Genomic DNA, 25,856 nt, shown 5'->3' with positions numbered 1-25,856 from the left:
GATAGGGAAGCATAATTGTATCTTTCGATATCTGGCATAAATACAAATATGTCATAAAGTTTTATGATCATCAGAGATGCTAACAAAAAGAATACCTTTTTTCTAGACATATGTCGACATTCTTGTAAATTAAAGATAACACCAAGGAAAAAAATATGTATTTATGAAGATACCTATTGTACGTTTCTTGTTGTAACTATTTTTCCAGAACTTATGGAAAATTATGATATTCAATACGTGTTGATATTTTATTAGGTATACATATACGAACCATCTTTAACTTCAGCAGAAATAACTGAAGCATAACCTTCTTTGAGATAAGATTCAAGAATGTAGTAGGCTATTTGAAATGTGCTTGAAACAACATATCAAGCGACACTGGATTCTGTAAAAATTTAGATGATGAAATTTGAAATACACGGTATTTCACGAGTGATAATGAGTCCGACGGAATTGAAATTGCAACTCACAATACATTTGCAAAGTTAACGTGGATATGTATTTGTTTTCTGATTTAGAAAACATAAAACAAAGTTAGCTGTGAAGTTTCGTAAATTTTGACATAAACGTCATTCGTTTGGATAAATAAAATTGTGAAAAAACAAAGAGTTTTTGGGAAAATGTTTATTGTCTGCATAAACGCGTAAAGGCAGAAGCATTTTTATTAATTATTACATTCGTCATAAATCAGGATCATGTGTGTTTTCTCATCGTTCGAATACATTTTAATCGTCGTATTTTAACTTTTTCGTAAATGTCAGTTGTGACAAACCCATCTTGGATTCATAATTTCATTTTAAAACAATACAACATATAAAATAGCCACGTTAACTTTGAAAATGTATTGTGGGTTGCATTTTCAATTCCGCCGGGCTCATTATCATTCATGAAATACTCTTTATAATGAATGCTAATGAATGAATGTTACAATCCTTCGTGGTTGATACTGTTAATAGTAATGAAATGAAACATTTTCGACAGATCTGATTGCGAATTTTGCACAAAGAAACACGATGAAATACGAAATTAACGTCGGTGCGGAAGTATCTACTTAACACGAGAATATATCGCTTGCAATAGATTCGTTAAAAAAGGTATTTTAAATTTCTCAAATATTTGAAATTGTAATAGACTTTGTTGATTTAGCCTTTAGTATTTAAGCAAAACTCCAAGTGAAGGTAACCCTCGTCAAATACTTTGCTTTAAATCATACTCTCTCGAGCACAGAGGTGTTACGTACTGAATCAAACTGTAAACTTCTTCTTTCTCTGGGGTATTGTCAAACCCTTTCATTCAGAACCGAAAGGCTAATAATTCCATTATTCACTGTTGTTCCGGTTCTGCCTGTAGAACAAGTTGTCGATGAACTAAAAAGAACGAGGAGGTTTCCCATTTCATGCCGCTAATATTCCAGACATAATGAATTCGGTAACCATCTGGATTTTCATATATTTGGAAGATTAAAAGCAGAATTTTCCGCGTGTAGCACAAATTCGGCAACGATTATTCCAACATAGCACCAGCTAGTAGATATCGAATTTGTTTCCAGGAACTTATCACAATCAAAGTTGAATTATAGCACATATTGACCCGAAGTAATTTTAGGCTAAATGTTTCACACTTATTTTTCGCTTTATCAAAAGATAATTATATTAAAACAGTAAACAAATCGGATATGTCCAAAAGAATCTACAGTTTTCGTTTTAATTACATTTTATCCATTCTATCACGGTTGTTTATGTTACAGAGACGTACTAAAACTTTTAGTTAACTTATTTTTAGTTGTTTACTGGCGCGTAAATTGAAAAATTCTGCTTGGCTAAAACACACTAGCTAAAATATGCAGTTTAATAACCATGCCAAATAGTTCTGGAATATTTATTTGCTTGCGACTGTAATGTATAAAAGTTTAGAGATACCTATGCTTTGAGGTAAACAGATAAAGACAAAAACTCATAATAATCAATCAATAGGGTTGTCAGCAGTTCTCTAATGTGAAAATATGGATTACGAATTTTAATCGAAATGGTTTTATATTGTTACTAGTGTCGAGTGACAGACATTTGAGATGAGTTATTTACTTAAGCTTAAGTAAAGTCAAGAAAAAAATTGGTGGCGTAATTATTAAAATGCCTTTGGTAATTACGTCCTCCCAATAATAATTATAGAACTATAAAACAACAATATTAGAGTTTTACAAATAAACTAATTCGAAAATCCAAAAATAGGTTAGGGAGCACAAATATGTTGCGCATTTCCAACACAATAAATAGAAAACGGGCCGAAACTTTGATCAGATGTTGTTAGATTAAAAGATAATCTCCAGAAGTAATTGTTGCCAAACACGAAACATCGATTGAATCTACAACCCGTGTTTTTACTTTTTATCATTAGGTTTGTCGATCAACGGACAAATGTGAGCCAATTTATATATATTTTTTTCAATTTAGTCAGCTGCTGGGGCAATCTTTTATCAGCCAACATACGCTTTCGGGAGCCAATGGACATCGTGGTCTTATATTTGCATCTTAATGCAACCATCAATTACCCTGTGGCACTTAAATTAAACTCCACTTACTTGGTTAAATATAAGAAAAATATAGTCTAAGGGGATGGACGAAATGAGGTCGAGGAAAAACCACGTCCTCAGGTAGTGCTTGGCGATCAACTTGGGGTCCAGAATGACCTGTTCAGCGTTATCTTGCTGCATTATCCCTGGAAAAAAATTAACACTTGTCTTAAAAGCAAAGCGGTGACATTTTAAATACAGACCTGTTCTAAAATTGACTACAATATCAATTAGGAATATTGTATCGGACAGACAGTTAAAGGCAATCCAACGGGTGCTCAAGTCATCGTTGAAAAAACTTATAGCCACCGGTAGAATTATGAGGTTGGCCACTAACAGCAGAAGCATACACAGATCCCAGTAAAATCTGAAACAAAATCAATTTCAGACATGTATAATTGAAATGGCTTTATTTAAGTGCAAATTTGTTCGATTGTCATGAAGAGTGTTTAGATGTTGAATGGAAATACAGATTCTTTTGTGAGATAACAAAAATGAAAATTGGATTTGGGAGGAAGACCTCAACGGGGGTGGCATTTCAGCTTAACAAGATTACCAAAAAGCGTCCCAAGACAACAATGGGTTTACATAAGAATTGGAAAGTTTGCGGACGTCACTGGAGGCTGACGTTACATTTCCAAAGCGCAAAATTGAAATGACATTTAATGTGTGTTAAACCGCGCCAGTGCAATCCAATTTCATCAAATTTAGATTCCAGAGTTAAACTGAACAACGGGCGACGAGATTATAAAATTCTTACATAATAATTAATTTCCCAAATAAATTCCAGCAGCCACTGTTTTGATAGTGAGACTTGACCTACCGGAATTAGCCGCAATCGGTCAAATTTTTTTTTAGCAATTGACAACAACATAAATTAGTCGGCAAATGTTTCTTATCTCTTCATAAAAATTTGTGAAAAAACCATATGGTGTTGATAAGGTATCATGTTTGGATGACATATAATCCATACTCTCCCCTTTGTCCCTGATTAAATAACACAAACACAAATAAATTATCAAGATCGTACATATGTTAATTTTGTTTTAGATGATAAGCACTTGACGAGATAATTAAAACTCGTAAGATAAATTACTGCTGGATTATTCCATTTAGACTTTTACAGATGTTTCCAAATTGCATTTATTTATATCGACCTGCTTCCACACATATTCTACTTAAATATCTAGAAAACTTTAAGAGTATATTTTTTAAATAACTGGCTGTTATCACAAAAACCTCCCTTAGAAAATTAGAAATGAAACTCTATCAAAAATAATTTTCAGTTAGATAATTTCTCTCATGGGTATCTACTTTATTATACAATGTATAGACTGACAGATATTTGCAAAATAAATCGTACAAATTGTTGATAAACATTTCAAGATTGATTTATTTTCCTAATGATTTGACAATCAAAATTTCTTAGAATTATAGTTCCCAGAACAAACTAAAAATACAAAATAAAATCAAATAATCCTAATAAAATTTCGTAATTTGAAAAACAAATCTGATTTGATTGTTTTTATAAATTTGCAGGTTCAATATATTTTATGTGTTTTAAAACATCGTTGGTATTTTCAGAAACTGCAATGTCTGTTTATTTCACTTATTTGTTATCGCAACAGACAAAGATTTGTGGAAAACGAAAAGTTTAGAGATTTTTGTGGTCATTGATCATGAAAGTACGAGTATGTCACGTTGAATTAAGTTGGACAAATGATTCTGGAAAATACACTGAAAGTGCTACTTACTGATTATCTTTCAGAATCTATTTGTTGCTTGCAGCATAATTAAAATTAATGATCGTAAAAAATGTTTTATCGACACTTGTTACAATAAGTGAACTTTCATTATCTTCATTTTAAAAAAGAACCAGGACTGTTTCGTTAAAACTTCTTTTTTATTCACAACAGATTGTTGTCTTGTTACTAATGGTGATTAATTTTTTATCATCGAAAAAACAGTGTATTTTCAAAACATTGCCTCGTAATGGTTCTCCCGTCCTAAAAATAACCATAGGGAGTATTTTATTGCTCGTTCAATAAATTGTTTACTGATTTTTTGCTATGTTTATTTTAGTAATTTTATCTACATACTGTGCGTTTTTATTTACAAATAATATTACATAATTCTAACTTTTCACTGCTCTTGTTATTTCTACATATATTATCATACATTTTTCAGAACCTCTGATTTTTTTAAACAGGTAGAATCAGAAATAAAATATTGCTTTCAGTGACAGGATGAGTTAACGAGCATATGTTACATATTATGTATTCACCGTTACTTAATTTGTTGCCATAATAAACCCGAGTTAACTGCTTCTTTTAAATACATTTCCAATGGTTTATCCAATTATCTTATCTGTATACAAGGCATATAAATAAACTGCAGTAGCCCGATCGGAGCTAAACTGTTTGCAACAGTCGTAAGAAAAACTTGGCTCCTCCAACATGGTCTTCGATATCAAAGGAAAAATTGCCTTAGTTACTGGTGGAGCAGCCGGTATTGGTCTGGCTTACACCAAAGAACTTCTTCGAAACGGCGCTAAGGTAAGTTTAGTCATATTTATCTCGAAACTTGATTTATTTTAATCCATTCGACTTGTACCAGGCTGTCACCATCGCTGATGTGGATGCTGCCAAAGGAGAAGATTCAGCGAAAAAACTGAACACTGAATTCGGAGGCAACAAAGTGATTTTTATTCGTACTGATGTCACTAAAGCAGATCAATTGGAAGGTCAGTTATTATTTTAATTATTATTAAATGTTTGTCGGTCATTTGTGTCTTGGATACATTTTCTGTGGATTTTGAAAATTTCGCGTAGCTCTGCAATTTTAACCGGCCAAATAAGATTGTTTTGAAAGTTTTATTGATGTAAATTTCTATTTTAGCCGCATTCAAGACTACTATTAATACGTGGAAAGGCCTTGACATTGTCATCAATAATGCCGGGATTATGAACGACGCCAACTGGGAGCTTCAAATTGCAATCAACTGTGTGAGTACATCATTATTCTTGTTTTCATTAATTCATTTTTCGTTAAATTAAATTTGCGAATTTATCAAGATTCTTAAAGGAAATTGATGAACATATTAGACTGCTGTTTTTCATTAACCTTTCCGTCAAAATTTAATTATGCGCTGACAACGTAATATTCCAAAATCAAATACTGTTCGGAGCAAAAAATTGAGACTGACTGAATGGATTGATAAAGTGATGTGGAATAGGTTGAAAAAAAATCAATGATGGCTGAAAATTGTCAAAAATCAATAAATTTACATTACAAAACAAGCTTACCGAGCTATATTTAGATCGGGCCCAAAATTCAGAGTTTACTCTATTAATATAAGCAAAGTTGAGGAGGGAATTTTGTGTTGTGGACGTGATCAGTTTAGCTGACAAGGTTTCACGTTTATTATGTTTCGTATAAAATTTTCACCGTGGAAAATTTCATCTCTCCGGACAACGGTTAAAGCAGTGTGGACCAACAACCACCTACGTATAAAAATGTTTTAAAAAAATTTAATTAAAATTAGTATAAAATAGAAAAAATGTGTTTACAGTTGTATTTGATTCTATAAATACATTTGTTTTGGATAAGTAAAGTAAAAATGTCTCAAGAGAAACATTCAAATAAAATAGATTTCACGACCGGTGCTTTGTCAAACTTACTATTTTTCAACTCATTCGTTGCACGTTTGTCGTGAATAATAAGTCATCTGTAGAAGTAAAGTCAAATGTCGGAAAGTTTCCGGTCTAAACCTAATTTAGTAGAGGAAATAAAAAAAAGTTTTTTGCAACATAATTCTTCCGCAATTCAAGACAGGCTAACATGTTTAAACCGTGATGAAAACAGTCTCAAATTGTTTTCAAGAAATGTCGAAACGCAGTCACTGTCTGAAAGTTTCCAGCCTAACCCTGATATCAGTTTTCAAATTTTATACAGGGTTATTCACGTAAGATGATGAGCCTGACTAGGTAAAAATGCAACCCAAAATACAATTTATAAAGCTGTCTCGATCCCTATTACATTATCGAAATGCATAAAACATAGATAACTTTTAACGTCAGCCTAATGAATGTCAAGTTCTGTCAGAACAGGAAAAATACCTGTCTCAAGAAAGTATGTTTTAATAACAATAATAAGCAATTAAAATTACAAAAGTAATGGGTAAGTAGGATCATGTCGGTTCTGTCATCGTTCGAAAATATTTTCAAATGTTAGGTAAATACATATAAACTAAAAATGCAATGACAGATCTTTCAAAGCAGTAGAATACCTACTTGGATTCCTGATTTAATTTTTAAATACCAAAACACAACGAATGCTTTGTAAAATGTATTTTGGGTTGCATTTTTACCTGGTCAGGCTCGTCATCGTACGTGAATAACTGGTACTACGGCGGCCAAAACATTTTACCCATCATTATCTTGACATTCATGTAAAGTGTAAATAAACCTTTAGGAACCATAATCCCACTTTCGATTCTTGTCATTTTGACATGAATATTGTTATTCTGACAATCAATTTAAACTGTTTAAAGCTCAGATATTCCAAAAATCCGACATGAATGAATAAAATTTCCAGCAATTCTTGGGGTTCGCCGAAAAATTTATAAAGGGGCTCGATAATGCAGTAATCAAAAATACGCTATTAACTGTTGCAAGAAAAAAATATTACCTACTACTCATTCTGATTTTATATTACCGTAACATTTCCTAAATTATTCAAATTTCCACATGAATTAAATATAAATTAAAAAATTCTCTCTTGGTAAAATTGTATTTTTGGAAAATTTTGTTGACATTAGAAATGATTAACAATCCCAATCCTGCGTTTAAAAACATATGTTTCTACAGTGTGGAATAAAATGATTTACATCTAGTTACATTTGCAATACCCTTGTAAAAATACGAAATGCCGCTCTACAAAAAAAAAAGAAAGCTTAACCTCAAAATATATATCCAAATTCCAAATGTGATTTATTGTGAAGGGATGATATGAATGCAAAGTTGAGATTGAAATTCAAAAGGAGCCAACAAAAGCAAGTCACAGCTAGTGTTGAAAGTGGCCAACTGGCCACCAACGTTTGTTAATTCAATTTAGTAAATTGTAACAATTGTCGATTCGATTGATGACATTTATTGACAGAACTAATAGTTCGGCACTTCGAAAAAAAAGTAGAGCGGTACAGGAAAATTTACATGGGCAAAAATTCCAAAGGTAACTAGATGTAAATCATTTTATTCCACATTGTTTAACAACATAAACAGTCTCAAAATGGTTAAGGAAATATTGTTATCTTCTAAAAAAAAAAAAAAAAAAACATTCAATTACCATCTCTTTAATATAATTCATACAATTATTATTTTTTTACAGAACCATGTCGTTCGTGGAAGTCTCTTGGCGATCCAATATATGGGCAAAAACAACGGCGGCAAGGGTGGTGTCGTGGTCAACATTGCTTCAATCCTGGGTTTGCAAGAACTCGCAGGTTGTCCCATCTACGTGGGCACAAAACACTTCGTCGTAGGGTTGGATCGTTCGTTTGGAACACCCTTCTTCTACAATCTTACAGGAATCCAGTTCCTGACAATGTGTCCCGGAGTTACTGATACCCCACTGATTTCCGAAGCTGGGAGATTTGCACTTCAAGGCATGGGAAAGATCGCACAAGAACTTGTTGATGGGCTTGGAGCTATGCCAGCACAACCGTGAGTTTATCACTTTCGTTATTGAAAAAAAAACGACATGATGATGGTTTTAGACCAGAAAATGTGGCCAAGGGAATGATCACTTTGATAACGGAAGGTGAGAATGGAAGCGTGTGGGTGGCCGAAGGAGGCGAACCCATCTACGAAGTGACCATCCCCCAAAGACAAACTCTTCGCAAGAAATAACCGAAAAGCTGCATTTAAACGTACACAGATCCATATGAATTTATTCTAGACTAGTGTTTTTACATTCATACATTATAAAATTCAATAAAAAATTAGTGAAATATTTTGTGCAATACTATAATCATCGAGCCTGGAGAAATGTTGTATCAGTGATAGAATATTATTTTAAGAACGAGTATTTTTTTTAAATGTTGCTTAAAAAAAATTAAGATAAAGTCAACTGAATTGGAAAAACATCAATGTCAGTTATTACATTTTCTGTCAGATTGATTTTAGTTTTAATGATGGCGTCAATTTCCAGTGTTTTTCTCAGAAAAGGTCTTACAATTATCGTAGGTTGTTGCTATATTATGTGAATCTCACCCTACACTGACGTGTTATCTTAGACACTTTCGCAGTGCAGTCGTCGAACGTGCAGTAATTTATCTGCAGTTAAGTGCAAGATAGCCTTAATCACAGGTGGTTCCGTGGGAATTGGCTACGCATTTGCAGAATCCCTGTTACGATGTGGCGCAAGGGTAAACAATTTCCCAATTATCGTTTTGTTTACTTAACGGTTTACATATCCAGGGCGTGATGTTGGGAGATATTCGAGTCAAAGAAGGCGAAGAAGCAGCCAAATGCTTGTGCAAGAAGTACGGTGAAAATAAAGCATTTTTCCAGAAAACGGATGTAACAAAAAAAGATGAATTCGAAAGTAAATATTTGTGAGAAAACATCACATTAATAATGCCGTTTAATAAACTGTAGATTTATTTAAATGTACAAAAGAAAAATTTCATCAGTTAGATATTGTGATTAATAACGCCGGATTACTGCAGGATAAAAATTGGGAGTTGGAAATTGACGTCAATGTGGTAAGAACGTTTTAGTTAACAGAGTAGTTTGTTCACTTGGTATAGAAAGGTGTAGTGCGAGGGACTCTTTTGGGCTTCGAATATATGGGAAAGCACAAAGATGGCGGCGGAGGAGCTATAGTAAATGTCGCCTCGATATACGGCTTGCAACAAGCCCATGGGTGTCCAGTGTACAATGGGACCAAAGCGTTCGTCGTCCGTTTCAGCGATGCTATGTCACACCCTTATTACGACAAGCTAACCGGAGTTAAAGTTTTTACGATTTGTCCAGGAGTAACCGAGACTAACATGATTGACGAATCAGAGAAATATGCTTTGGAAGGTTTTGGTAATCTCGGAAAAATTTTGAAAGACGGACTGGCTGACCTACCATCACAACCGTAACAGATCCAATGTATGACTATTGAATTCTTAAATTTTTATTTTTAAGGGCCGAGATGTGCGGAAGGTGTTTAATAAAAATCTTGTGTCGTAACGAAAACGGAAGCATCTTTGTTATTGAAGACTGCGAGTGCTACAAAGTCGAACTTCCAGACCGACAGTGTCTTCGTGTTTGAAAAGGGCAAAGGGCAATTTCGTGTATTAAAATTTTTATGGTATAATATACGAATAGAAAAGAACGTGTAACTTTTTAAATTAATAATACAAAATAACGGTAGCAACCTGTCAAACTTAAATTGTCAAATTTGGTCATGTAACTTGTCAAAATTATTAATATTTTTTTCAGTAAATTACAATAATGTTCAGATTATTGTTTTTAAAAAACATAAAAACCTTCACTGCTTTTTTTTTATCCAGGAGGCTTCAAGGGTACAGGTAGATTAACTTCTTTACAACAAGTCTGTTCATTGCTCTTTCCGTTTTAGAAGTATTGTACACAAATCGTCACTGTCAAAGAATAAAGAGACGGCACAAAGCAAACCCAGCAAAAAGTCAAACCAGGAAATATTTTTTCCATCGGTACAGTTGGAAGGCATTAGAGATAAAGTAGCTTTGGTAACTGGAGGTACGGATGGAATCGGCTTAAGGTGTGTCAGAGAATTGCTAACAAGCGGAGCCAGGGTAAGGGTCAAATGCTACATAAAACAGCATTAACTGACCTCGTAAAAGGGGGTAATGATTGCAGACACGGACGAGGCTAGTGGTTATAAACAAGTGATTAACATGACCAAAGAGTATGGTCCAAACAAGGCTGCTTTTATTGAAATAAATCCCGCCAATTACGTGCTACTTAAAAGTATACATAGCACTACGAGAGTTATAATTGAAAAATTTCGAATTTCATTTTAGATGCTTTCATTTCCACCATTAATTACTACAAAGGTTTGGACATTGTCATCAACAACATAAAGTTTAGAGAGAAGAACTGGGAAGACCAGGTTGACGAAAATATCGTAAGTTGAAAGGTCTTGTGTGGTGTGCTTTCGAAACGTTGTCTTGTAGAAAGGAATAGTCCTCAGTACTCAACTGTGTTTGGAATTTATGGGTCGCAATAACGGAGGAAATGGAGGAATCCTGTTAAACATAGCTTCCGATTACAAACAAAATTCAGAATCTTGTCCCTTGCATCTTGCCGTGCAAGATTTCATCGTTCGCTTTGATCGTTCAGTGGCGACAGCACATTTTAATGCTTCAAATGTCAAAGTCCTAACCATTTGTAAAGCTACGTAAGTTTTGAATACTTGTAAGTGGGTTTCCATTTCAGAACGATTTTCTTTCAGCTTCGACACAATTGGGTGTGATTTAGCGACGATAATAACAAAAGGAAGTAACGGTTGTGTGTGGATGCCTTGTTAATAATCACAACAATAGTCTAAATATGTCTTCTTATATGTCACATAAACGGGGTACTCTGTAACTGTAATTGTGTTTTTGCATTTGATTTGAATCGTTATGATGTAATTACGACACCATTACGTTTAAATCATGTTAATTAATGAACGGTGTAAGTGGATTACCGGAAAATTTAGATTTGCGTTTGACGTGTATCTCAGCCGCAATATCCCATAACTGAAATAACATCCCAAACTAACTTTGCCCGGAATAATACCGTTGCACCATGGGATACATTCGTTACAGTTGTCTTTAAATTTTAATGAAGCGCAACACGCTCTTTATATTTACGTATTTATGCATTCAACCGAGAAAATGTCATTCTGTTACGATGCCGAAATGAGATTTTAATTTTTCCGGAATACAATTTCGAATAAAACGCATTTTGGGAAAAAACGTTTCCTTCCTAGTAAATTATTTAAGTATGCATCTAGTTTATGAAACAAGGAACAGTCTGAGTTTGCTTTGTTTTATAATTCGTACGCTCCCAACACGACTCGACTTTTTTGCGGAAAGATTATCAAAAACCGTATTTTAACGTAATAACAATCTGGATTATAATTTTAAAGTTGAAAAACTCACTTTCACTTATTTAATGCACCATCCTCTAGGGGTGACCGGCATAAATTAGTTCACTGTGGCGTAGCCCCAAGGTATTTTAATTCTTTTGCGTTTTTTCATCTTTACTGCTTCTAACATTTTTTTTACTGCTCGGATTTGAGCCGTTTTACAAAAAACACTTGATTTTTGATATTTGAAAAAAGAATAAAGTGGTTGAGTTCTCAATTTTTGTTGTGATAAAACATGTCACGTTTTTGAAAAATACAAAAAAAAATCCGAATTTGCAGTAGTAATTTTTTCATTTATAAGTCGTAACAGAAAATACAGGGTATTCACGAGTGATAATGAGGCCGATGGAGTTAAAAATGCAACCCACAATACATTTGAAACGTAAAGCTGTATATACAGGGCAAGTCACATAAGGTTTATTTCTGAATTTATTTTGTACGCAACCAAGAATAGTAATTACGCTGACCACTTGATACCATTTATAATGTGATTTTATTTAGTAATCCACGTAGGTATGTAATTTGGCTAGAAATGTCAAAATGACAGTTGATGAATTTAATTTTTGATTCCATTAATCAGAACAGGAAAACGTCATTGTGACATTTTTAGCCAAATTACATACCTACGTTGATTACTAAATTAAATCAGATTATAAATGGTATCAAGTAGTCAGCGTCATTAGTATTTTTGGTTGCGTACAAAATAAATTCAGAAATAAGCCTTACGTGACTTGCCCTGTAGAAGCGGTTAAATATCCAGCTTTGCCTTCGCAGTGTATTCTGGGTTGCATTTTCAATCCGTCGGGCTCATTATCACTCCTGAAATACCCTCTATCTTAGAAAATTTTGTTCACCGGCGTTTATTGCACTTTTTGAAGATGTTAGAAGTTAATTGGTAATTAGTAATTGCTACTTCCATTGGAAACGTTATTGACAATTTACGGTTCCTTTTTCTTAATACCTTCATTGAGCCGTCGGCCTTCCTCAAAGAGTGATGTGATGCAGTGCAACATGTACTGATGGAAGGTCACCATTACTCTTTATTTCTGCTAAGTCCTACGACGGCTGTGTAACTAACTTGTTCCCGACAAGACAACTACATTTTTCTCTTTTAGAAAGCGTAAAATTTATCGCTTGATGCCGCAAACCTTACTTTACATATTTAGTCCTTAAACTATTTAAAAATAATTTAGTTAGATGAAGCTTTCTTTACTCACGGGTTATTAAATGCTTTTAATGCAGCTGAAACGGAAAAATGAGTTAATATTTTTACAGGTCTTTGCAATTTTACTTTTTCTTTGTATTTTATTACATTAAGCGAGCACGGTTCATTCAAGAACAAAGTAATCCGTAAAAAGCTCTCATTAAGTGTGAATACCGGGTAAAGAACATTTAGGTACAGCAGAAAAGACTTGTTGCTTGGCTGCTTGGTTATGCTCAGAGAAGTAAACTGGGAAAATTCAGTGGACGTCTTCATAATGTCGCTCACGCTTAAAATGGTTGCAAATCTTTTTAATGGCGCATAATCTAATGAAAACGAGGTAAGTAAGACCAAATTAGGACTGTAATCAATTACCTGATGAAATAAGTACGAGTATGAGACATTCAAGTACACACGTTAGTGCGTGAAAGATGAATAATAAATATTTTCACTTATAATGTACAAGGTGATTCACTACTAATAAGCCCGACGGAATTGAAAATGCAACCCACAATACACTTGAAACGGAAAGCTGAATATGGACGCGGTAAATATCCAGCTTTACTTCCAAATATATTGTAGGTTGCATTGTCAATTCCGTCGGGCTCATTTTTACTCGTAAATCACCTTGTATTTAAGTGCTCTTGTAATTATCGGTAATAATTTGAAGATGTTGGTTATGAAAGTTTTGTTGTCTAATAATAACGCTCGTTTCACTCGTATTTTTTTTATTGTCACTGTCAGTGAAAACAACGAATTCTTGAGTTAGCCTAAAGAATCAATTTGGTTGATAATCATTAAAGCACGAATCAGATTAGGTGAGATTATTGCACATACAAAGCAAAATACCTACAGGGTCATTACAAATTATTGTAGTTCAAGTTGGCGTAAAATCTGAATGTAAAATTCATGGTTGCCGCTCCATAAAAAAAATGATCAAATAATGTGAATACACATCGTTCACATACAGGAGTTAAATTGGTTGCAAAACAACTCAATATATTTAGATTCAATCGTTAATTAAAATAAATAAATAAATAAATAAATAAATAAATAAATAAATAAAATCCTCCCCACCACACTTTTCACCTTAAAAATAACAGTGACAGTGACAAAAATTGACAGTTCACAGTGAAGCGGCAAAAATAGTTTCATAACATGGGCATGGCTTGCTTCGACTACAATCATTAATTGGGTGATTCAAAATGATTGTGGATAAGTATGGCAACTAAGTACGAAAATTTATGTGGCAACTGTGTGGGTGGGGTAGAGTTAACATTTGTATGACATTTCATAAGCGTGCCTTTGATTTTTTTATACCATTGCACATTGATTTGACAATTTTTAAAATTGCCCGACTATGAACTGTCAAACAAATGTTAACTCCATCCTCCCCACACAGTTGCTACTTATATTTTCCTACATAAATACCTACCATACTTAATTACTTATCCAGATTCACAATCATTTTGAATCACCCAATGTAATGACCCTCTAAAATTTACACAACAAATTTTAAATTCTTTTATTCGCAATTATTACTGTAACATGCCTATTTTTAACCTGATTGAGGTTGGAAAATACGTCATTGCTGTCTGAAAATGGTTTGTCTTGGTTGGAAAATCATTACTTTTATTATTCTAAGTTCTAAGATTTTCAGTGAAACATGTTGTCAGACGAATGGAGAAACACGTTCAAATTTCCAACCGAATAAGAGCAATATATTTTGTTCAATTTGCCAAACATAACCTCCAAAAAATTAGAACAAAAAACTGTACAATTATACAATGCTTACTTGAAAATTTCTTTCCCAATAAAGACAACGGAGATGTCTAAATTATAACAGTGATGTAAAAAAATACTCTTCAAAGTAAAAGTTTAATTTTTTTTTACATAAAGTAGGTCGACCTTACCACAATTAAATAATTTATGTTGCCTAAAAGTGTGGAATTAGCAGAGTATTTTAATTTTTTCTTTTGTAATATGATTACTAGAAGACCTTACTTTAGTACGGATTCCTCATATCAAATAAAAATTATGAACTGACTTTCAATTTTATTAGAATCTGGAAATCGACGTGCAATCTCAACAAAACTATCTTTAGAAATTCTGTTCTGAATGGAGTGAACTTTGGAAATCTTTGACTGAAATTTAAACGATGTAGCAGTTTAGCTTCCAGAGCAGAAAAGTGATCAAGTTTTCTTTTGTTAAGATGTCTTGGGAATAGCGGCAATTTTATGCTTTAACATCATCGAACATTTCATATAAGTATTAACAATCTTACGCCCTTAAATTTAAAATTTAAGTCATTTCAGTAAAATATTAAAAGTAAAAATTGTTCAATCAGTCTGTTCGTCTTAGCTCAGGCATTGACTGTTACGGGAAAATTTTCAACTTTATACATATGTATAAGAAACATTTTTCGACAATTTCTGTTTTTCTGCTTTTTTTTCGTATCGGCGCATTTACATCCCCAATTTTTGTAAATAACAACTTCCAATTTCTTGTAGATTTGGATATTTTGATATATTCTGATTTATGCGTATGAACCATATTTTGGACTGATAGTTCCTGAGATATTGATTATTTTGGCATCAACAGACTAAAACAATACATTTAAAAAACATTCAAACAAAATATAATAATTCTGAACAGGATTTATTGGCCTTCGCGGATTCATTTCATTGGATGTTTTATAGAGTTATATTACAAGCAAAGTTTACTTCAACCGGTCAGCTACAATTGAGTAACTGAAAGAAAGGATCCGGGATGAAATTCAACCGAAACTCGTCAAAAACTTTGTTGCGAGTTCTAAAAGTGATTAGCGCACTGCCAACAAGAAAATGGTAATTCGTTTGAACATTTACTTCAATTGCTGCCACGTCCAGTATCAGTTTACTTAATAAGAATTTATTTTTTGTGAAAATTGGAATTTCAATGCTCTCTTTCCAAAGTTGATACATGTACATTTTAAAAATTAACCTGTCCGAGAGAAGCTCAACAGCAAAGAAATATTTCCATCGTTCCAAACTTTTGGTGCTCACGGTCTAATCCGTGAGATTAAAATAGTTGATAGTGATATATGATACTTACAGCGCATTTCATCTTCATCCCGTTCGTTGTCAGTTATTTGACAAAGCCAATCTTTGCTGCCATATTTCAGATGAATCTAAATTACACGGAGATGCATTTAATTTTATTGTTGTTCTGACGTTTACGTTCATTCTATGCTCGAATAATTTATCATATGTTGACGTGCCTCCGGAGATAACACGAATCGCAATTTCGTATGCTAATTTATTGGGTTTATTTCAAAATTTAAAGACAGTTTGGGCATTGCCAAGTAAGCATCTTGATATGAAATATTAAATACAATTATGAGTAAGTTATATTTATCCAATAAGACCAGCACGCGACAAGAAGTTAGTGCTCAACGTGCTGTTCATTTGGTCCCCAAAAGAGAAGAGGAAGTTACTTAAAATCTAGTTTTTAATCACCGTTTTCTCTGTGAAGTAATTCCAAAAAGGTCATAAAAATAGAAAAGTCGAAAAAATTATGTACTATTGTAGCCTTGATGATTAGCTGCAATATGGAGTATTCAGTTTTTCATATTCCGCTTTTATTAAAGCAAAAGATTGAACTTGGCAACAGAATTATAAAATGAAAAGATAACCGTGGCCCCACCCACACACCGCTGTTTCACTTTATATAAATTAATATTAATTAGGAGGTGGACTGACGTACTTCCCGAAAAGCTGTCTGAGTTTTAATAAGTAAAGTGAAGGGCGGTGAAAACATAGAAAATATCTCAACATTAGTGAGATTTCTGAAAGCTCGTTTCAGATATATCAGACTTCATGGTTGCGGCAACATATGATACGTCCCTCTCTGTTATATCATAGCAAATTGGGCAACGTTTTCGCCATAAATCTCACACTAAGGACGAAATTGTTTTATGCCTCGTATTGGTCTCGGTATTACAGGCACCTGCGAATATAAACCATACCTATCTTCAGAAGATTTACACGAAAGTGTAGCATGTCATGTACGTAATAAAAATTACAAAAATAAATAACTTTCTAATTTAATTATTTAGACATTTTGCGATACGGTAAACATCGTACTGGTTGAAAATTTAAATTAGTAAATTGACTTATAAATGTTATGGTGTTACTCTGCGTATACAGGGTGATTTACCCTCGGGTTGCATTTTCTATTCCGTCGGGCTCATTATTCCTCAATAATGAGCCCGACGGAATAGAAAATGCAACCCACAATACATTGCAACAAAAAGCCGAACATCGAAGCGGTAAATGTCCGGGTTTTTCTCCTGATGAATTGCGGGTTGCATTTTCTATTCCGTCGGGCTCATTATTCCTCGTAAATCACCCTGTATAGTTTTCTAATCTAATTTTTTCTAATCTTTAGTCGTAAAGTGATAGTGAAGAAGTAAGCTTGAATTGGCATTTTATTCCAAACCAAAAACTTATTAGCAAATTAAATGTTATAATAATTTTTTTTTTGGAACTAATATAAAACAAATTTTGTATTATCATTGACTCAGTTCATACGATAAAAGCAGATTTCTTTACGTAATTTTTTCCTGTTGAGTCATGATTTTTATTAAAGATTTTTAAACTTAACTCAATTATGTATCTTGTTCCACGAAAAAATGTAAATACATAATTATCGTTATTTTTTGTTGATAATTTGAGTGTGCATCACATAAACCGTTGCATTACGCAAATTTGAAATAAAAACTGAACTGGTTGACGTGGATCTTTATGCTTCAGAAACTGAAGATGGTATTTTTCAGTTTATTGAATTGAATCAAGAGTTATATGCCGATTAAAAGAACTTGTATAAATTTAATTACCTAATATTAATTTCTTTTTGAATGAATAAAAATAATAATTGGAGTAGTGAAAGTCAGTGAGACGACAACAAAATTAAGTTTCATTTTTTTGCTTATCAAAACTGCATCACACATTTTTGTAATTTTAATTTTCTACTCGTATGCTCCAAATTAATGTTTACTTTCCTTAAAGATTAATAAATTGTTGATCAGCCTTGAAAGCAGTAAATTAAAATTTTACACACGTAAGGTAGACATTAGAACGTACGAACTGAATGTTGCAGATATTTTTCTAGGAAAATAAATATTATATTATTTATATTAAAGTTATTCTTTGCGCAGAATTACGGAATTGCCTTGATTTTACTTTGGACGTAACGTCAACACACTCCATATAGACAAATACTAGAAGATGAATCAATTAATCACAAGCTAATACATGTTGTTTGTAATACAGTTGGTTGCAACAAAAAACGGGAAACGAAACTTTTCCTAATGTAAATTTGGTTTTATCCATTTGTCAATTTATTGTCTACTTGACAATTCGTTTCAAATAATTTAAAAAAATATCATAACCTATCTCTCGTAAGAATGTGGAAATAAATGTATGTCATAAGTGACAAGTGACATAGTCGCTCCTTATCTTTTTTTATTGGTCATACTGCACAATTTGATCAATAGCTAAGGAACGGGTATGGAAAACAAAACTTCTGCAAACATGTGGCGTAGCTTCACTAACACTAACAACAATGATGAAGGAAGGGTTTTAAATGGTAAACCCAGTAACGCTTTCTTTGTTCTCATTTGGAAAATATGATTCTGTCAAAAATATTTTCTATCGTCCAGTGAAAACCATAAATAAATAAAATTTACGTATATGTCACAATTGCAAGCCGCTCATTTTCAGAAATTTTGTTTTTCATAGCCACCCTTTATTTTCTTTCTAATTGATCATACCGTATTAAAATGTATACCCATACCACGAGGTTTATCTGCATTAGTGTTATTTACTGGTATCTATGTTATTTCCACATTATATTTTTCATACCTTAATTAATTAAGATCGGAAATACTTACATCCAACCATGCCTGTCGACATTATTATGTTCATTAAACTAATTACACTAATGATGACAACATAGATGTGCAACTAAATAAGTAAAATATTTTATTTCACACTGTCCATGTTATCCATGTTTACGTTAATGATAGAGTGCGGGAAATGGGACTTTACCGGATTCAAACGAAACAAACCAACAGAATTATTATTATTTTCGTGTTCGTTTCCTGAGATACATAACGTGAAAAGGCAATAAAACAAACTATTGATACTCGTTTTTCATAGTTGTCCTAATTTGAATTCGGGAATTTATTTTATATTTGTTTAAATTAAACCAATAATGCCATAATTACAGCATCAAATAAAACGCATTACGTTATACCTGCGTAAATTACTATGAACTCACTGTATCTGACATTTTATATTCTAGGAAATAAATATGTATGTACTTTATTTTGGGTACGTTTCGTGTTGTCAAATTACAGACATAATGTTCAATTACTACTTTTGTTGACAGTAGTATGTTCGTATACATTCCCTCAGATCCCGGTTTCTTTTTTTTTAGATCCTGGAAGAAATCAATACCAGGACATAAATTCTGTAGTATGTTAGGATCTCCTGAGACTCCTCGGATAGAATTATTGCAGGTAGTGCGAGATGTACCTCGGCATTTGCTTAATGCAAGTATACCTTGAATCCACAAATCTCCATGTAACGAACTTCTTGCGGTTTGGTCGGGGATTATGTTGGAATATAAAAACATATAAGCCTTTGAATTTTACAGAGCATACACTTTCCAAACCATTAACTTTCTCACAGCGTGCACTTGGAGGATTTAAATAGTCTAATCCCTTATAAAAATCATTGGTGCAAGAAATTCGCAAAACGAGCTGAAAATGCTTAGGTCGTAGTGTAAAAGTATAGAAATTTACGACACTTCTACTAGTGCGGTTCTGATTTGGAAGTCGAACTGGATTTTCGGATTGAATGGCGACGGCGATGTGCTCACAGTCGTGTAATACATCACGATGGGAACTCCGATGGAAGTGCATGAAAACATGATAATAATGTTAGATTAACCTTTGAGCTTCACTTAATGAATGGTGTCAACTTCACCAGTCAAATGATCACACTCGTGATTCTCTATCTTCATAATACACCCCGATGGGCTTAATTATCTACAAAACACTTAATTATCGCATCGTTACTTTAAAACATAATTTGTATAGGCAATAATTACAGCTGGATTTACCACAGTTCTGATTTGTTTGTCGGTAAAGTTCATTAAACAAAAAGGAAAACAGCAAAAATAATGTTCTCATTGCAAGCGAAGTGGACTAGTAGGTATAGTAACTGTTGTATTATCAGTAGATGGATTTTTTTTTAAATTTCCTTTCTGATTATTGTCTCCTCTTGAGATGTCTTCTGAATTACCTCAACATTTTGTTCATTCATTTGAATTTTTCCGGTTGAAAGTCTTGAATTTGTAAGCTTTAATTACTGCTTATAAATTTTATAAGCCGTAATTAGTGAAGATTTTTCACTAGATCGAAATCAGAACTCGGTGCTGGGCACTGAGTTAATTTTAATGTTCATCAGTAAAAATTCTTTAGTGATTTGGCGGCGTTTTCTGGTTATCATGTTGAAACATGAGGCGTTTTATCCTAGCCAAGTATTTTGTTAAAAGAAATATTTTCAAATATTGTAATATGTAATAGATAGATACTGAACTTGCTTTCCGGTAAAAAATAAAGAGCAGTCTTTCTCTTCTGTAACCACCTGATATGTTTATAAATTGTATCTTCACTGATCTTTCTTTGGTGAAAGTTAAATTTACCGGATTTGTTACGAGTAGAGAGGACACCCTCCTTTTTCATGTTCAGTCAGCGTTAATAGATTTTGAATAGACAAATTTTGAATGTATTTATCACAGCATTAGACGGAGCTGTGACGTAAATTATAACATTTAACAGCTTTCGAAGCCATCGACAGGCAGGTTGACAAGCTCACCTATTTTTATTGGAATTGTATTTGAATATTATTAACTTTTTCAAGTAATGTAAAGAACGTTTCTCTACTTTTGTTTGTTTTAAAACATACATTTTAGTCCGTACCTGTCGATAATGTTCTAAGAGTCTAACAACGACAGCTACCTTACTATATCTTCGGAACTTTTTAATATTTTACATTTCAGTCCAAAGTTAAATCTTCGCAAATAATTACCTGTTGAAATACATAAATAAAAGAAAACGAAAAGTCTCGATTTTCAGAGGGTGATTGATTTCATCCTGCATCACAGCAGCTAATTTCTTTTGAGAATTTATAGTTTGGACTGGACTACACAAGGGAAGTACAGGCTCCCGGAGCACAGTAAGGTAACCTTCCTTGTAAGACCCTAAGATGTAAGGATGAACTGGAGTAACAATCTCAGCAAAAAGTTGCGGAATTCTTATAATGCTATGAAACGTTTATTAAGAGGAATCAATATTTGAAAAAATAGTATACTTATTTCAAACCAAGGTAAGAAAGTGCTTTCTTGCAGACCGCAGGCAAAGATTATAAACCGAGCCGTAGGCGAGGTTTGTAAGTGCCTAAGGTCTGCAAGGGCACTTTCTTAACAAGGTTTGAATACTATTTTTTTCCCTACCGGCACAACTTCGTTGAAAAAAGTCAAAAAAAGAAGGTTATATTCCTGATTAAAACGAAAATTTTGAGAATTGAATAGTAGGCTGGGTTATTTGTTTAATTAACTTATCATCGCATTTGAAGAGTTGACGTTTGTTCGAAAATTTGATATAAACAGGGTAAAGTAATCTACCTACCTAGCTTATCTGTTTATTTTCCAGATTATATGATTGATCTACCAACTTGCTTTGTTGAATTGGCTTTCATTTATCAATAACTTATTTCACTTTTGACACTTTTGACATTTGTATTTTGGCACAGTTTTACCGTAAACATTTCATGATTAACTTTCTTACCTTAGCAAGAAAGTTGAATTTTCTCACCTCAAATGAGGTATTCACAGCCCCATTTCTAACCGATAGGGAAAAAAAGTTTTTAATTTTTGGAAACGAATTGTAATGAGTTGCAAGTAAATTTTGTGTTTATTTTCTTGATATTTAGATAATTACTTATACATACCTATGTGATTTTACAATCTTTTGACTAAGACTGTAGGTACGCAAAAGTAAACAGAAGCACACTGAATTCAATTTTCATTGCATTTCTGTTAAAGTTATTAACGTAACTGTAGTAAAATGTGCGATATCAGTGTAATATTGCATACCGACGTGAATTATATGCATTTTGTTCACTTTTTATTGAAATTAAAACAGGTACATAACCTCAAAAACCGTGTTTTTCCACATATAATTAGCGATTACATGTAAAATCCTCGACCAACATTTTTGTAAATTCATTAGAAAATTCTACGATATCGATACTTTATGTGTGAAAAATTTAAGAAAAATTGGCCATTCTGAAATATGTTTTTTATCAATTTATATACGAGCATTGATCAATTTCTCATAAGAACGCGTGTAAAATATCCCGAAACTTTAAAAGGTAATAACTTTAAAATTCCTCGATCACATTTTTTTAAATTTGGCACAGTACTTTAGCATGGATAGAAGGACTATTGTACCAATTTTGAGCAATTTTCGCCATTTTCGATGTACCTCCAATTCATCCTCTTTGTAGATTGTGTAAATTTTATGAAAATTAACGATTCTCTGTTTTATTTAATAGAGGGTAAAATAAATACAGATTAAATGACTCGGAATTGAAAGGAAAAACCTTGCAAATCCTGTTTAATCGCTGCCATTTTGGTTGAGTGCATTGGTTTCCCAACACCAAATCTGTGATAATTTAACGTATCAGGGTCACGATCGACCATGCCCTAAGACTATGACGGGGCCCTTTCGTGTATCACGAGATGTGTCCGTCTGCTGGATTTCAGCCAGAAACCTTGTTAACGTCTAATTCGCTTGCCTTTAGAAAGGGAAATCAGACAGCAACTTGATCAACTAAATGTAAGTCAAAGACGGTTGATTAGAATTTCTTATTTGTAAGTAGTTAGCTGGAGATACTTTGATGTTGTACAGGAAAAGGATACTTTCAAAGTTGTGTCTGTTTTATCTACAAGGCTTCAGAAGTGTCTTTATGTTATTAAAAGTACTGCTAAACTAAATACCTATTTGCTACGAGTAGTATAATCTTTTTTAAAGTCAAAATAAAAATCTGGACCCGTCAATATTCTTTTATTGACAAAAATTATTTATAAATAATTATGCTTACAAATACTGTGTATGTATGTAGTAGAGAAATTAACAACAATTAAAAGAAAAGTTATTAAGCATTGCATTTTTCTAATTCCTGAAAATATATTATAAAACTAAAAGTAATAGTCATTTCACTGATAAAGAAAAAGTTACGCGATAAGACGGTTGTAAGGTCAGAGATAAAATTCTTTGTTCTGAAATTGTGAAAGTTCGTCCTCAGAACTTGAGTAAATGAACGAAATCTTAAATTTATGTACGGACATTTTCCGTAAATTTATCTTGCTTTTTTTCCCAAGAAACTACTTTAGGTAGATATTTGGTGTGCATTTGTCATTTTTAGATTTTAAATAGGGAACGAAGTCATGTTTGTTCGTGGTTTAATAACTAAGAATTTTGTTGTCGGCCGGATGGGAACTTCTTGTATTCTGTATAATAACTTCCAATTGTTCGTTTAACGTCTTTCAAAAATTGTTGTTGATTTATTACGATCGAGAATTGGCATATTGATAATAATTTCGATCATGGGTAAAATGAATTATTTATGTATGCCATTTGAGTTAAATCAAAATCTAATTATTATTTACAAATAATTTTATGTTTTTAAAAGAAATGTGTTGGTTATGCAACCAGATATACACGAGTCAACAGAATTATTCATGTAATCAAAGCATACAATTTAGAATCGTAAAACATGTTTTCAGAAAATAAAATTTGGCAGTCTTGTTAACATGCTTATTTCTCATGAAATTTATTTCTAGTTACGACAATAACTACACAATTAAAACAACTGCTGGTGTATCGTTAAAAAATTAATAGATCGATTAATTAATTCAATATCACTATTACATACACAAAAGTGTATTCTGATGGATGTGTACAATGTTGGTGATTAACCTCCTATTGAGAAAAATGAGGTGTTGTGGTATCCTTTTTTAACTTCCAATAAAGACATCAGAAGAGACTGAATACGAAAAGTTCTGTCCACATGTTGTAATAAATCAATTTCGAATTAAACGTACAAATTATGTTTATACAAAAGTTAAAAGCACGAATTTATCATTCAATTACAACTTTGTTTAAACGGAAGATGAAAGACGGTTTAAATTGGAACTGATTTTGTGACTGCAAATTCTTTTTATGCTTTGTATACAATGTAAATTTAGTGGCTTTCGTGTTGTTTTTCAACTTATCGTCGTAGCTGATATCGCTCAAAAACGTTTAAGTTTAAAATGGAAAAATTGGTTTGCAAACAATTAAAATGTTTTTCAAAAATATTCATTTTTTCATAATTAAATATAAAAAATGGTTTCATGTAGGTATTCACTTTGGTGTACATTTTTAACGTCTTGTACGAACATAAAATATTATGCAAACTCATAAAACTAAGGAATATAGAATTCTAAAACTTACGTTGTTCCATTCTACAAAGCAGTAAAGAAGCGCTATCAACAAGAAATAATGGTTGCTAAAATACGCGAATTTTTATATTTCCGTTTAAAGTACTATGCATGAATATGTGAAAAACGTATAAACTGTGAAACGAAAATAAAGCTGAATTTATTTTCCCAACAAATAAAAACATTTTCGACGAAGTTCCAATAAATTTTGTCTTCACATTGGTTTCGCCAATGCGTCCATACTTCGGGACTACTGTTTATTGATCATTAAACATTAAACAAACTGTGACATTGAAAACTCAAGCCAATTTCCAGTTAGAACTTAGCAGCAAGTCTTTTGTCTTTTAATAGTAGTAATGGTAGATTTTTCCCAAAATTGGCGCACTAACTACTTATTACCTTATCGAGAATGTTTAAATGTACACGGTTATTCACCGTAGAGTTCCCGCGAAAATTTAATGTTATGCAACACAACATACTAAAAGCTCAGATTGCTAGATAAACTCTGTCCACTGATAGATTGCTTGACATAAACACGACATAAATGTTACTGAAAATGTTCACTCTACGCTACAACAAATAGATCCGGCGCGAAATTTTAAAAAATGAAAGAACAGGTTTACACGTGATGTTTTATTATTATTCTGCATGTTTGCACTCCCTAGAATTTTAATTGTAACCGTTGCAAATGACTAATTTCTCGCTAAGTGATGATTTTTCGTTTCACAATCAATTTTGGTTACTGACCGCATATTTATTTGGATTTAATCTCTCAATTCAAAGTAACCAACCTTTGGCATTCAAAATAACTTTTGAAAATTCTAGTTACACACAACATGAAAAACGTTATTTCCCTAAAAGTTTGAATTCTAGGGAGTAATTTATTTTTGACACGAGAGTAGTCTCAGAGCGGTAGTGCGGCAACTTGCAAACACTTTGACAGTGCGTTTAGTAAATGGACAGTATGTACGATTCGAGGTGGTCTCGGTGCATATGAATCATGAGCATAACCTGGAAAATAATAAATAGAAAGACTTTGCAGCGTCTCTGTAAGTACATTATTGTAATATTTGAATATTTTTCAACAACTACCAACGCACTTTTCCATTGGAACTTTCAAAAATCCCTAAATTCAACTTGACGGCTGAAAATTCCCTAAAGACCACTCACCAAGATAAAGAATGGAGTATAGTTATTTTTATTTACATTACCAGATGCGTAAGTGAACTTTTTTTGGCGAGGAGGTAGTTCAAGGGCTGAGGCGGCAGCCGAGGTCCGTGAAACCTCCGAGGTTAAAGAAGAAACTTACGCATCCTGTATTGT

At 32.8% G+C, this 25,856-nt stretch overlaps 4 protein-coding genes across 17 annotated transcripts in view; 3 read left to right on the top strand and 1 right to left on the bottom strand.

Moving 5' to 3' along the window:
* Ih (hyperpolarization activated cyclic nucleotide gated potassium channel Ih) overlaps positions 1–25,856 on the bottom strand; it is a 191,621-nt gene that overhangs the window by 20,323 nt on the left and 145,442 nt on the right. For all 14 annotated transcript variants that reach the window (XM_069039987.1, XM_069039986.1, XM_069039988.1 and 11 more), the window contains 2 exons: positions 2,773–2,936; positions 2,579–2,715 (listed from right to left, as the gene is read on the bottom strand). In XM_069039987.1, the coding sequence (XP_068896088.1) occupies positions 2,579–2,715; positions 2,773–2,936 (301 nt within the window). The remainder of the gene's footprint in view (positions 1–2,578; positions 2,716–2,772; positions 2,937–25,856) is intronic.
* LOC138124820 (15-hydroxyprostaglandin dehydrogenase [NAD(+)]-like) lies at positions 4,964–8,581 on the top strand. The gene is made up of 5 exons (XM_069040001.1): positions 4,964–5,124; positions 5,186–5,312; positions 5,468–5,574; positions 7,958–8,292; positions 8,346–8,581. Exons 1-5 carry the CDS (start codon positions 5,026–5,028, stop codon positions 8,476–8,478), a joined length of 801 nt encoding a protein of 266 aa, XP_068896102.1. The 5' UTR covers positions 4,964–5,025; the 3' UTR covers positions 8,479–8,581.
* LOC138124819 (alcohol dehydrogenase-like) lies at positions 8,676–9,955 on the top strand. Its single transcript, XM_069040000.1, has 6 exons — positions 8,676–8,810; positions 8,865–8,996; positions 9,049–9,175; positions 9,229–9,335; positions 9,381–9,715; positions 9,766–9,955. Exons 1-6 carry the CDS (start codon positions 8,718–8,720, stop codon positions 9,890–9,892), a joined length of 921 nt encoding a protein of 306 aa, XP_068896101.1. The 5' UTR covers positions 8,676–8,717; the 3' UTR covers positions 9,893–9,955.
* Positions 10,005–11,199, top strand: LOC138124822 (15-hydroxyprostaglandin dehydrogenase [NAD(+)]-like). Its single transcript, XM_069040002.1, has 6 exons — positions 10,005–10,145; positions 10,202–10,397; positions 10,446–10,572; positions 10,626–10,729; positions 10,779–11,002; positions 11,057–11,199. Exons 1-6 carry the CDS (start codon positions 10,075–10,077, stop codon positions 11,130–11,132), a joined length of 798 nt encoding a protein of 265 aa, XP_068896103.1. The 5' UTR covers positions 10,005–10,074; the 3' UTR covers positions 11,133–11,199.

This window comes from Tenebrio molitor, chromosome 2, assembly GCF_963966145.1.
Source record: "Tenebrio molitor chromosome 2, icTenMoli1.1, whole genome shotgun sequence".
Classification (NCBI taxonomy): Eukaryota; Metazoa; Arthropoda; class Insecta; order Coleoptera; family Tenebrionidae; genus Tenebrio; species Tenebrio molitor.
This window is presented reverse-complemented; position numbering and strand designations above follow the sequence as displayed.

What these genes read in the sequence shown, in the direction of transcription:
- LOC138124820 (XM_069040001.1), top strand. Translation starts at nt 5,026, where the DNA reads ATGGTCTTCGATATCAAAGGAAAAATTGCCTTAGTTACTGGTGGAGCA. An exon ending in TAAAGCAGATCAATTGGAAG is followed by an intron (nt 5,313 to 5,467) that starts GTCAGTTATTAT and finishes TTTCTATTTTAG; the next exon opens with CCGCATTCAAGACTACTATT. An exon ending in GGAGCTATGCCAGCACAACC is followed by an intron (nt 8,293 to 8,345) that starts GTGAGTTTATCA and finishes TGATGGTTTTAG; the next exon opens with ACCAGAAAATGTGGCCAAGG.
- LOC138124819 (XM_069040000.1), top strand. Translation starts at nt 8,718, where the DNA reads ATGTCAGTTATTACATTTTCTGTCAGATTGATTTTAGTTTTAATGATG. An exon ending in GAAAAGGTCTTACAATTATC is followed by an intron (nt 8,811 to 8,864) that starts GTAGGTTGTTGC and finishes GTGTTATCTTAG; the next exon opens with ACACTTTCGCAGTGCAGTCG. An exon ending in GCTGACCTACCATCACAACC is followed by an intron (nt 9,716 to 9,765) that starts GTAACAGATCCA and finishes TTTATTTTTAAG; the next exon opens with GGCCGAGATGTGCGGAAGGT.
- LOC138124822 (XM_069040002.1), top strand. Translation starts at nt 10,075, where the DNA reads ATGTTCAGATTATTGTTTTTAAAAAACATAAAAACCTTCACTGCTTTT. An exon ending in CAATTACGTGCTACTTAAAA is followed by an intron (nt 10,573 to 10,625) that starts GTATACATAGCA and finishes ATTTCATTTTAG; the next exon opens with ATGCTTTCATTTCCACCATT. An exon ending in ACCAGGTTGACGAAAATATC is followed by an intron (nt 10,730 to 10,778) that starts GTAAGTTGAAAG and finishes GTTGTCTTGTAG; the next exon opens with AAAGGAATAGTCCTCAGTAC.